This window comes from Schistocerca cancellata, chromosome 4, assembly GCF_023864275.1.
Source record: "Schistocerca cancellata isolate TAMUIC-IGC-003103 chromosome 4, iqSchCanc2.1, whole genome shotgun sequence".
In the NCBI taxonomy this organism is placed as follows: domain Eukaryota; kingdom Metazoa; phylum Arthropoda; class Insecta; order Orthoptera; family Acrididae; genus Schistocerca; species Schistocerca cancellata.
Window position 1 is genome coordinate 556437090 of NC_064629.1, and position 13633 is coordinate 556450722.

The window sequence follows — 13633 nt, forward strand, 5'->3', positions numbered from 1 at the left end:
CGCATCTGAAATACTGTCTCCTTTTCCATCTCCCTCATCGGCGGCCCAGGTCAGGGCTTACAATTGCAGTTTGTGTGCGATCCCTTCTCTCCGAACTGGAGTCCAGGTTAATTCACAATCGCCTCCATGGTGTACACCAAGGCCGTGACTTTGCCTGGGACCTTTCAAGTGGCCCTAAGGACTCTGTTAACCCTGCGACTCTCCGCTGTCACTTCCTCCTGATTCTTGAAATTTACTGGGGCCCATGAAGTGGTTTACACCGATGACCGATGGTCATGTTGGCTTTGCCTATGTTCTTGGAGGACATATACAACAGCACTCCTTACCAGATGCCTGCAATGTTTTCACTGCAGAGCTGACGGTCATATCTCGTGCTCTTGAGCACATCTGCTCATGCCCTGTAGAGTCATTTCTCCTGTGTACTGACTCCTTAAGCAGCATACAAACTATCGACCAGTACTACCCTCGTCATCCTTCGGTAGCGACCATCCATGAGTCCATCTATGCCCTAGAATGGTCCAGTCATTCAGCGGTGTTTGTCTCGACCCCAGGTCACTTCGAAATCCCAGGCAATAAACTTGCCGACAGGCTGGCCAAACAGACTACACAGAAACCGCTTGTGGAGATCGGCTTCTCTGAAACTGACTCGCGTTCAGTATTATGGCACAAAGTTCTGTGGCTTTGGGAGATGGAATGGCATAATGTCTGTACACACAACAAGCTGCGTGCCATTAAGGAAACTGTGAATGTGTGGAAGACTGCGCGCCTCTTGCAGGGACTCTGATTCTCGGTCGGCTCCACATTGGCCAAATGTGGCTAACGCATGGTTGCCTACTCCGTGGCAAGGACCCACCTCGGTGTAGCTGTGGCTGACAAATGATGGTCATTCATCTCTTGCTGGACTGCCCACTTTTAGCCGCTCTGTGGTGGACTTATAACTTTCCCAGCACCCTACCTTTGGTGTTGGGCGACAATGCCTCAACAGCAGCTTCAGTTTTACATTTTATTTGTGAGGGCGAGTTTTATCATTTGCTCGAAGTTTTAGCACATGTCCTTTGTCCCTGCATGTCCTCCAACTTGTTGCTTTCAGGGTGAAGGTTTTATTGTGTTGCAGAGTGGCTGGCTTTTCCTTTTTATCCTCGTGGTCAGCCAGTCATGGTAACCTGCTTTCTTGTTTTAATCTCTTCCACCTGTTCCTGGTGTCTTTGTGGTTTTCTTGTCCCCTTTCGTCTAGTTAAGTGTTTGTTGCCCTTCACTCGTTGTTTGTGGTTTTTCCTTTCATTCTGATTTGTGTTGTAAGTCTCATTGTCTTATTCTCACCCTTGTGGCATTGTTTCCTTCAGAACAAGACACCGATGACCTCGTAGTTTGGTCCTTTGCCGCCCCCCCCCTCTTTTAAAAAAACCCAACCAAGCCAAGCATTGATGCCTTTTAAATCTACAGTATTATAGAAATTTGAACAGGCCACATTCTTCCATGTTTCGTTGACTACTTGGGAGTCTTCTGGTCAACATTATTTACTCTGTATGTAGTTTCATTGTTGTGGGTCACTGTTAGGCTTTTAGTTAAAGTCCGTTTCAATTTGCACATTTTGATGCAAGGAATGGAGAATTATTACAAGCATTCTTGGCTTTCCTTGATGTACTGTGAAGGTCATACCACCTTTTCTGAAAGCTGCAGTTTTGCATAGGTTCTCGTGAGATTTCTTCATGTACTCAGGCAATTCCCTTCTAATTTTGTGTATTGTACAACTGAGCTTGTCAGGTTTGTTTCCAGATATCAAGCTAGTGAAAGTGAGGTGAAGTATTTCTCTCACATAAAATTTCTCTCTTTAGTTAGGTAGGGACATAAAAGTTTCTTCCTCACAAAGTCTCCAAGACGTTCACCATCGTGACAAGTTTCATATTTATCAAGACGTGTGAAAGAATTTAGCATATATTTGGAATCTCTCTCGACAACCATTCAGTATTTCTGTCCATACTTGTTAACTTGTAAGTCATGAAATGAGGGACCCGACATGTAAACTTAGACAGGAATTACCGCTTGTCAGCACAAATATATGGACAAAGGATGTACATTTTTGGACAGTTTACTGTGGCACTCTTCCATATGTCTGATATGACAGCAACCTTATTATTTAGTCTCTCCAACTGCATTGACTAAAAGTCAAAACCAGAGGAACCCCACAATTTCCATGGAGCAATTATGTAGCATCACAGATATGCAATACTGTATTCTCCATTTCTCAGACCAAAGAAGTTCCATTTCTATTCCTTCTGATCCAGCAGCATCCCTACCATACAGAATAACAAGAAGTGCATCAAACTATTCTAACAGTAATGGTAATTCGTTACCTTCCATCGCTGTACACACCTCTGCTTCAGTGTGTTTGTGAATATGTTTGACGATTCAATAATCATAGATAGATAAATGTGCTTTAATTTTGTGTGTGTGTGTGTGTGTGTGTGTGTGTGTGTGTGTGTGTGTGTGTGTGTATGTGTGTGTGTGTGTGTGTGTGTGTGTGTTTATCTATATATATAAATTTTTGGTGTTATTTGGTACTTAGCGAAAAAATAAGACACAGTGGATAGAGTAAGAAGGTGGTTTACTGTGTTCTAGATATTGTGTGATTGGTCTACAAGTACATATTTTCTCTAGCAAGTAAATGTTCTGAAATGTTTGGATGACACTTTCCTATCTTTCAGTTCTCAGGAGTGTAAAGAATTTACCACTTTACCTTTGTCAAGAACTGCCACTAGGAATTCTGCTTTGGGCAGTAGCAAACACTCATCATCGTTTGTTCCTACATTTTGTTACCATATTCAGATTTTTTAAAAAAGGAGTAGTCTCTCATAACATATTTTCAGCGATAACATGCCAAACTTCAGAGCAGACAGCTGTCACATCTCTCTTAATTGTGGTGCTGGCACGTAAACAAAAATGAGCACTAGAAAGAGATGAGGCTCAGTACAGGAATGAAACAATCAACTGAGACAAAGTTGATCATGTAAAAGTGGCTTTAAGGTACTTGCAGCCACAGTAATGCGCCACATGCGTGCCGCCACAATTATTATTCGGAAAATTTAGAATTTCAGAGAGTTCTTTCATTATATGGCCTTGTGGAGACAAATAACACTCTGAATTTCTAGATTCTCTGAATAATATTAATTACAATATAAATATCACAATGGAAGAAGAGAAAGACAATCAAATTTCGTTTTTGGATGTACAGGCAATTAGAAAACCCAACGGAAATTTAGGGCATAAAGTCTACAGAAAACCCACTGACGCAGATATACCTTCACAAAAATTCCAATCTCCAACCCAAGCAGAAAAGAGGAGTGGTCAAAATATTAGTGGGCTGGGCTAAAAGAATCTGTAAACCATTGTACTTTGAGGATGAACTCGATCATTTAAGAACAGCCTTCAGAAGAGACGGCTACCGCAACACAGAGGTAAATAGGGTACTACATTCCAAAAGGTCTAGAGCTTTGAATGAAAAAGATACAATTAAAGGGAATGTTTTCCTTCCTTTGTAAAAACTACCAGAAATCACATCAGCAAAGTACTCAGAAAACACGGTTTGGCAAAGTGTTTAAGCCAACAAGAAAGGTACGCGAGTATTTGAACACTGCAAAGGAACTATGCCCGCCAATTGCATTTGTGGCCAAGTGTTTATAGGAACTACAAAAAGAAACATTAACACACGCCTTAAGGAACACGAGCAATTGTTGACTGAGCAAGATGGATAAATCAGCTGTAGCAGATCATGAACTAGGAATGAGAAATAACCAGATTTGTTTGTCTGATAGTGTTTTTTTTAGAACAGCTACTAATTACTATGCTAGGATGTACAGAGAGGGCTTAGAAATTCAAAAGCACAGAAAATTTTTTAACAGAAACGGAGGAGGATTGAAATTAGGCAAGTTGTGAACATTACTGCTAAATATAATAAACAGCTTCAATGCTTCCCCACTAAAAGCTCCATAGCATACGTCTGTGCGACTGCGCAATCTTAGGCAGCAGTCTGATGTCACGAACAGACCGTTGGGTGGATACATGGAAACAGTTTGGCATGCTCAGCTTGTTTGAGACTAACTGCTTCTAACTGCCTCTGATGATGTCTCAAGCATTGGAAGACGAAATGTTAGGCACAGAATTATGCCTTGGACTGCAGCTTTATGCCCATAATAAAATGTTGACAGTAATGTGGATAAAGTTGTTAATTTGAAATTAACAACTGTAATGGCACTGTCCAGAAATAATGGAGCAGTTGGAAGGGGGTTGTAAGTTAAGGTGCTAATACCATGATACATTGAAGTGACAACAGGGATGTGGGCCTTAGTTGAGACATTACATCACTAAAATTGATCATTGCATACAATTCTCCACTTCTCAAAAATGAAGTTGTGCCACTTTTCCAAATTAAAAAAACTATCTCAGAATCACGTAAGTCTGAGGGTGTGTGTGCCTGGAGAACTACAGTCTATAAAGCAGTTCACACAGTAATTGTCCCTGTCTCACTAATAAGTTTGTACAGAATGCGTGCAAGAATGATTCGTTTGTTGCACGATCGCTGCAGTGTGTAGCTTGCACTGTAAGAAACTGTCACTGAGGGTGTTTCGGAAAGAATAGCATAATTTCACAGTCTAGTACTTGCGTAACTATTTATCACAGGTGACTATTAATACGGCTAATGTTTAGATTTTTTAAATGACTGCCGTTCCAAGTCTGAATCAAACATTTATGGTTCTGTATTTTTTTTATCATAAATGTCTTCAAATGTTCCAGTCTTGTCTCTTTCTACAAATTCAAGGGTATTTCCTTTTATACGTGGCATAATAGTGTTTCTTATTTTGTGAACTGTCCAAAGACGACTTTTGCAGCAATTTATGGCTTTAGAGGTGTGGCAGATGACATGGAATCACACACGATTCATGCAGGCATGCCGCAGCTCCAGTAAAATAACTTTGTAATGTAGTGCTGGGTGACAAGTGTTACTGGCTTGCATTAAGCCATACTTGACATGGCAGCAATATATGTACTGTACTTGCAAAACAAGTTAGGCCGTAAGTACATCACATTCAAGAAAGATCTGGTGGCTGTTCTCTACTTGACTCCCTAAAACAATAATTACAAGGTTATTTTAATAAAGAGTGCACATACACATCACAGACCTGAAAACTTGAATATGTACAACTTGCTGCATAACTGAAATGTACATAGGGTTGCCATATTTTCTTGAAGTCAGGGAATTTCAAACATGTCAAGGAAATATCAGGGAAATTTGGAAAAATCTGTTTTTGTCTCGATAGATGAAATGGTTTATTTACTGAGGTGTCGTGCATCGTCACTGGCTGGGTTCAGCTGAGTACGTGTGCCGATTCCCTATTTCCTCATTACTACTGCTTCTCCCCTTCCTTCCACTCCCCTCAGCTTGCAGTCAGTGTGGCCACCACTTGTTGCTGCTAGCCTAGCAGCTGCCAATGAGAGGCAGGGAGGCATGAGGAGTGGTTTGTTTGGATCTGATTCTGAGACTGTAGATGGCGGCCATGTGTGCGTAGGTTGTGTGTGGGTGAATGTGTGTCGTCGTCTCACTTTCTGACAAAAGCTATGACTTAGGTGTGAGAGTGTGATTATCTTATCTACGTGCCTGTCTGCAGTTCAGCAATCATCTTTATGGTGAGTTGCTACCTATTCTAATTATTATTGTTTCTCAGAGTATTTGAACAAGTTATCTGTTGCATGGATTGATCACTGTGGTCTCATTTCATCAATATGCAGTCTGTGGCTTGTGAATAGCCGGCCACACAGGTGGATTTCCGTGATGGGCAAAAACTGCAGGCCGTTCGTGTGAGTATGTGTCATGGATCGAGCCTGTCAACCTAAAGCCATTTGGTTCCCACTAATGTACAGGCCCTGCCCATGGGATCTAGTCTGACCGCTCTGCCCGCAGGCCGGATCAGTTTGTGTGTTGCATACTGCAGGGGATTTTAATGGTTTATTCATGGACCCAGGACTGTGCTGCTCCTCAGTAGGTCAGAGGCAACGGGCGATGGATTTCAGGAATTCAGACTGTCTTGCTGCAAGTACATTGTACCGTTTTATTGACATTTTATTTGTTCTAGTACATTTTGGCACTTAAAAAGTGGCTTATGTGTTAGAAAGTATGGGTCATAAGAAGAAGAAAATTGTCAGTCAACTGGCGGCTTATTCGCTATGTACTGATATATTTCTTGAAAGAAAAATAAAAAATACCTGTAAAGTAATAGATACAACACAGTGGGTAATAATTGACAATAACGAACATAGTAAAACCAAATTTTATTGGCGGTCACCTACACAGTTCCTCCCCACCGTATACACTTCTTTCAAGAGCCCTACATTTTTCTGAGGTTCTTTCTTAAATCAGTGAAGGTATTTCAAAACTTTTTTGTGACTCCAAGCAAATGCATATTTTTGTCACCAAATGTGTTTTGTTTTATGGGAATAAATAGTGGTCCTAATGAAACACACACAACATCTGGCTTGCTTTCTCCATTTAAAAACAGTTAATTACAAAAGAAGTTGATGTTAGTACTTAAGATTTTTGCTCACATCGGGAAATGCAATCTGCTTGAAAGTTGTTTTAGATATTTCCCCTTTTGCACTATTGTTTCTTGTACCGTAGCTGTAAAGACAGATTGTCAGCTTATGTCTTAACTTACCTTTGAGATATCAAAATTTGTCAGGGAAATATACTAAGAATTGTCTGGAAATCAGGGAATTTCACTTGGGGAAACTTGTGGTAACCCTAGTACACTTTCCTAGCAAGCAGGTTGTACTGTTGTTCAGCAGAAGTTCACTGTTCTTGGATGTGTGTTAGATTCCTGTTGGTTATCAAGAACATATTTCTTGATCCTGGTCACCAGTGCGCTGAAGGCTATGCCGTGCACTTCAGTGCATGGGTGCCACAGAGTGACTGACCAGTCTTTATCGCTGACGGCAGGCACAGGTTGACTAATTCAATCTGTTGTTTTGGCAGCTGCTCTTGCCTGCAGCGTGCTGAGCTGTTTCTACAAAGAAATTTCACCATAGTAGTACTTATGTGATGCTGCCAACCTGCATAAGGCAGAGTCTTCCTCCCTGAGACAGTCACACTTAAACCCAGGGCAACCCTTTCTGCTGCTCATACAGTTGCAGAATTAGTGACTTTTGTTGAGACTGTAGCTGTCTGGTTGCAGTGGATCTTCTGTACTTGCTTTGCATGGATTTTAAACAGTGCAAGATCTCTCTGTACTGCGAAGCAGCTAAATTCATACTAAGTAGCAAGGAGCCATGTTGCTGCTCCAAAAATAATTTTCCCGCCAATTGTTGTCCTTCATGTGATACTGCTCCTGAAACCTTGGTACTCTCCAAGTGTGATCTGTAGAAGAAAACTGCCCCCAAACCTATATGCAAGACTGGTCATGGTCAATGTAGCTTCTCTGTGGAACCACATGTCAATCATTTGGTAGTAGCTTGTATTCCATAATCCTGATCCACCAATAGAACAAAAAATAGCAGTGGCCCACTGCTGCTGAAGTTTATAGCCCTCTCATCTGCTGGTCAAGCTATTGCAAAATGGAAGCAGTTTGGTTTTACATGGCTTGAAATGAAATTTCGGAATTCTCATTAGCGGTTTTACCTTGTAACTACACAAAGGAAACATTGGTATCCTGATACTAATTTTTTGTAGAAGATCATACATACATGTACAATATGTACACGTATGAAATATAGAGAAACCCATGTTGATGCACTCCCATCCAGCCAGGTCAGAGGCGAAGTGAACACTAGCAATCTTCCACAGGTAGTGTCTCATGGTGCTGCAGGTAAATTTTTCCTAGTTGCCAGACTGTGTCTTTTGTTATTAGAATTTTTGATAAATAGTGGCATGGCTGTATGGTGCAGCAGCACTGAAGGCCAAAGTAAACAAGGATGCAAAAGACCCACCATAATTTGATAATGAATTTTGGAAAATTCTGCAGAAGTAGAGGCTGTTGTAATCTTGGTTCAAAAGAGAATATGCAAATGACAACAAGTAAAGGTTAGTAGAGATTTGTGCTTCTGTGGAACAAATCTATGCACAAGGCATACAACTACCATCATCATACCTTAGCAAAAGATCTGACAGAGAGCCCGAGAAAATTCTGCTCCTATGTCAATTTGCTAAGAAGGTCAAATGCTTCCATCCAGTCACTTGTTGACCATTCTGGTGTGGCAGTTGAAGATAGTAAAACTAAAGCCAAAATTTTAAATTTCACATTTAAGAAATCATTCAAACAGGAGAATAATACAAATATACTGTCGTTTGACCATAGAACTTACGAAAAAAGTAATAAGCAACCCTGACAGGAGAAACAACTGAAAGAGTTGAAAGCAAATAAGTCGTTGGGTATGGACGGAATCCCAATTCAATTTTTCAATTCAGTTTTATCTAGCTTGCATTTATCATGAATCTCTCACCCAACATGAAGTCCCAAATGGCTGGAGAAATGAGCGGATGGCTCCTGTATATAAGAAGGGCAAAAAATGGATCCGCAAAATTACAGGCCAATATCCCTAACATAGATTTGCTGCAGACTCCTTGAGCACATTCTCAGATCAAATATAATAAATTTTCTTGAGACTGAGGATTGTATGTCCATGAATCAGCATGGTTTTTAGCAAGCACCACTCGTGCGAAACTCAGCTTGTAATTTTCTCTCATGATACACTACGAACTGTGGATGTAGGGCAACAGGCACATTCCATATTTCTAGGTTTCTGAAAATGGTTTGACAGTGGCCTATTGCAGGCCGTTGAAGAAGAATATGGAACAGTCACAGATAAGCAAATAGCTCAAAGAATTCTTAAATTATAGAAAACAGTGTGTTTTCCTCAATGGCGAGCGTTCATCAGAGATGAGCATATAGTCAGGAGTGCCCCAGGGGATTGTGATAAGACTGCTATTATTCTCTATACAGGGTGTTACAAAAAGGTACGGCCAAACTTTCAGGAAACATTCCACACACACAAATAAAGAAAAGATGTTATGTGGACATGTGCCCGGAAACACTTAATTTCCATGTTAGAGCTCATTTTAGTTTCGTCAGTATGTACTGTACTTCCTCGATTCACTGCAGTTGGCGCAATTGAAGGAAGGTAATGTTGACTTCGGTGCTTGTGTTGACATGCGACTCATTGCTCTACAGTACTAGCATCAAGCACATCAGTACGTAACATCAACAGGTTAGTATTCATCACGAACGTGGTTTTGCAGTCAGTGCAATGTTTACAAATGCGGAGTTGGCAGATGCCCATTTGATTGTATGGATTAGCACAGGGCAATAGCCGTGGCGCGGTACGTTTGTATCGAGACAGATTTCCAGAATGAAGGTGTCCCGACAGGAAGATGTTCGAAGCAATTGATCGGCGTCTTAGGGAGCACGGATCATTCCAGCCTATGACTCGCGACTGGGGAAGACCTAGAACGACGAAGACACCTGCAATTGACGAGGCAATTCTTCATGCAGTCGACGATAACCCTAATGTCAGTGTCAGAGAAGTTGCTGCTGTACAAGGTAACGTTGACCACGTCACTGTATGGAGAGTGCTACGGGAGAACCAGTTGTTTCCGTGCCATGTACAGCGTGTGCAGGCACTATCAGCAGCTGATTGGCCTCCACAGGTACACTTCTGCGAATGGTTCATCCAAAAATGTGTCAATCCTCATTTCAGTGCAAATGTTCTCTTTATGAATGAGGCTTCATTCCAACGTGATCAAATTGTAAATTTTCACAATCAACATGTGTGGGCTGACGAGAATCCGCACGCAATTGTGCAATCACGTCATCAACACAGATTTTCTGTCAACGTTTGGGCAGGCATTGTTGGTGATGTCTTGATTGGGCCTCATGATCTTCCACCTACGCTCAATGGAGCACGTTATCATGATTTCATACGGGATACTCTACCTGTGCTGCTAGAACATGTGCCTTTACAAGTACGACACAACATGTGGTTCATGCACGATGGAGCTCCTGCACATTTCAGTCGAAGTATTCGTACGCTTCTCAACAACAGATTCGGTGACCGATGGATTGGTAGAGGTGGACCAATTCCATGGCCTCCACGCTCTCCTAACCTCAACCCTCTTGACTTTCATTTATGGGGGCATTTGAAAGCTCTTGTCTATGCAACCTTGGTACCAAATGTAGAGACTCTTCGTGCTCGTATTGTGGACGGCTGTGATACAATACGCCATTCTCCAGGGCTGCATCAGTGCACCAGGGATTCCATGTGACGGAGGGTGGATGCATGTATCCTCGCTAACAGAGGACATTTTGAACATTTCCTGTAACAAAGTGTTTGAAGTCACGCTGGTACGTTCTGTTGCTGTGTGTTTCCATTCCATGATTAATGTGATTTGAAGAGAAGTAATAAAATGAGCTCTAATATGGAAAGGAAGCGTTTTCGGACACATGTGCACATAACATATTTTCTTTCTTTGTGTGTGAGGAATTTTCCTGAAAGTTTGGCCGTACCTTTTTGTAACGCCCTGCATAGATAAATGATTTGGCATACAGGGTGGGCAGCAGTCTGCTGCAGTTTACTGATAAGGTGTCAAAGTTCAGTGACTGTAGGGTGATACAATATGGTTTAGAAAAAATTTCTAGTTGGTGCGGTGAATGGGAGCAAGCTTTGAATGTAGAAAAATGTAAGTTGATCAGATGAGTAGGAAAAACAAACCCGTAAACAATTAGTAGTGTTCTGCTTGACACTGTCATGCTGTTTAAACATCTGCACATAATATTGCAAAGTGATATGAAATGGAAGGAGTGTGTGAGGATTGTGGTAGGGAAGGTAAATGGTCGACTGTGGTTTATTGGGATAGAGAAGTGTGATTCATCTCCAAATTAGACTGCATATAGGGTGCTAGCACAACCTATTCTTGAATAATGCTAGAGTGTTTGGGATCCATGCCAGGTTGGATTAAAGGAAAACATCAAAGCAATTCAGAGGTGGGCTGTGAGATTTGTTACTGGTAGGTTCAAACAACATGCAAGGGCTACTGACATGCTTTAGGAACTCAAATGGGAATACCTAGGGCGAAGACAACATTCTTTTAGAGGAACACTATTGAGGAAATTTAGAGACCTGGCATTTGAAACTGACTGCAGAACAATTCTATTGCTCTGAACATAGATTGTACATAAGGACCATGAAGATAAGAGAAATTAGGGCTCATATGGCAGCATATGGATAGTAATTTCTCTCTCATTCTATTTGCGAGTTGAACAGGAAAATAAATTACCAGTAGTGGTGTGGGGCACCCTCCACCGTGCGCCATGCAGCGGATTGCAGAGTATCTATGTAGATGTAGATACTCACTTTGGTCGGCACCCAATTCATCAGATGATTCTGACCAGGGCTACAGTTTCAGCTGTGCTTGTCATTAGGTGGTGCATTGTACAGCATGGCTAGGACAGGGGCATTGCTAGCGAGTTACAGAAACCACCAAAATACCACTTAAAACAATTATTCAATCGACATCAATATTCTAAATGCTCTAATAAAAACAATAATAACGTGTAAAAGTGACCTTTGTGTAGATGTGCACTTTTAGGTGCATTGAAAATACAAATTTTGCCCTCCCATATCCAAATATTATGAGGGGGCGGCTACTTGCCATCACCAGTTTCGTCCAAATGTATGGTATATGCAGGGCTTGGCAGAAATGAGTGACAGAAGTCGGAGCTTCAGGTGGCCAAGTGTTCAGAGAAAATATCATGTTTTGGTGCAGGTTGGGTGAGACCATCTACTATTTGTGTTACCATAGTTTAGCTGCAGTGGTTGAAGTGGAAAGAGTACAGAATGGTAATCAGAGGGTCGTGGGGTTGAGTCCTTAAGTGGAAACTTCTTATTTGCAGTTTTTTCTTTACTTTAAATAAATGAAATAAAATTCAATATATTGTATTTGCAGGTGCGGCTTGTGGTATCTGTGCTGGGGAAGGCTGCTATATTTACTGTGTCCTGAACTAACCCACTCTTTGGACTACACTACAGATAAGTCGTCACCACAACCAAGATTTCAGGTGAGGGCCGAATATCACAATCTCGCCAAAAGTTTACATACTGTATCTCTATTTAATAACCAACTACTAAATATCTCCAAAAGCCAACATCATGTTAATATCTATAAGTAGCATATTTATTTGCTGATGCCACACTTCACGAAACTTTAACACAACAAATCATACTGGACAGAAACTTAAATGCAGTGTATGTTTGCTGTGTTGGATGCTTAATGAGTTTTGTGTTTCCAAATCTAAACTTGAAGCATTTAATCTTTGGTCAATAACGTGAAATGCCAGGAAATGTTCTACAATGACAGGTCTTTCTCGACCCAGACAGAATAGATAGAAAGCTACTCAAAGCCGTAAGCCACTTGCACCATATGCCTTACCTAGGCTCAAAGCACATGAGCGCTTAACAGCTGTGCACAGCTCACAGCAAGATCACGACATCGTAAATTGTTTCAGTGCGTACGTAGTGCATATTGTAGCAATAACTGCGCAGCATTACTAGGTTCGAAGCCAGTCAGTATGCAACTAGGCAGAAGGAAGCAGGACAATGTTTGTTTATTTAACGTGTAAAAACACAACAGGTTTTGGACTCGCTAAGTGGTTAGTTCGCAGCTGCTCGAAGCATTCATGACACTGTTTATAGATTTAAGAGAAGATGAAAGTAAATTTTTTATTTTCGAATCAATGTGCAGTCACTTGATGAATTAACTGGAAAGCATTAGTAGTTATTTATTTTTCAGATACCTGGGTAGTGGCTGGACTCTGGTATGTACTATCAATACAGAGTCGGCCACCCAGCACTGTGTAGAACAGTAAGGAAAGTTTGTATTTGTAAAGCTGTGTGGGAAGTTTTGCACAAAGGGTGCAGACCAAAACTCACAGAAGAAAGATGGTTGAAAAGTGGTAGGAATTTGAAAAGGATGCAAACTTCCCCATCTACTTAGGCACCTTGGATGACAAAAACACAAAACCAGTTAATTGAGATTTCAGTGATTCTCAATTCTTGAACTAAAATAAATTCCTTTCTTTAGTCTTGTTTGTTGTTCCAGGTGCCAATTATTTGTGGAAGGTAGATCTCGTGGTACAGAATCTGATACCAGTATATTTGAAACTGTAAGATGTATAAAATGATTGGAAGTGGCCAAGCAAGCCAACCAGAAGGACAACCACTACTAGAAACTACTGAACCTCCTGTGCCTTTCACTTTATTAGAGAAGTCTGTCTGTTTTTGTCATGAGACCATGTACTGGAACTGTCCACTCCGACAAAAAAATTGAGCTGTAATTGTTGTTTAAGTTGTACCTGGAGATATGTGAATTGCACATCTGGAATTCTAAGGAATAAATAGAGAATATTTCACAGACATACCGATTTTGAGCTTAATGTTACTGTTGAAATTGCATTATGTTGCTGTGTCTTTTAGTAGAACTGCTGTTCCAGAGATGTTTTCACTTTGGACACACTTAAAGTATGTAGGGGCTATGTGATCTGGAAAATGAAAGCACATCAGCCCAAGGAGGAAGTTGACTGAACAGTAGAAGGAA

General features: G+C 41.0%; 1 protein-coding gene across 8 annotated transcripts in view; it reads left to right on the forward strand.

Annotated features, from left to right (window-relative positions):
- Window positions 1-13633, forward strand: part of LOC126183525 (E3 ubiquitin-protein ligase RNF6-like) — a 63551-nt gene that overhangs the window by 34837 nt on the left and 15081 nt on the right. For all 8 annotated transcript variants that reach the window (XM_049925590.1, XM_049925595.1, XM_049925588.1 and 5 more), the window contains one exon: window positions 11987-12098. Coding sequence is in view for 1 of the 8 variants with exons in the window: in XM_049925595.1 (XP_049781552.1) it covers window positions 11987-12098 (112 nt within the window). In the remaining 7 variants the exon portion in view is untranslated. The remainder of the gene's footprint in view (window positions 1-11986; window positions 12099-13633) is intronic.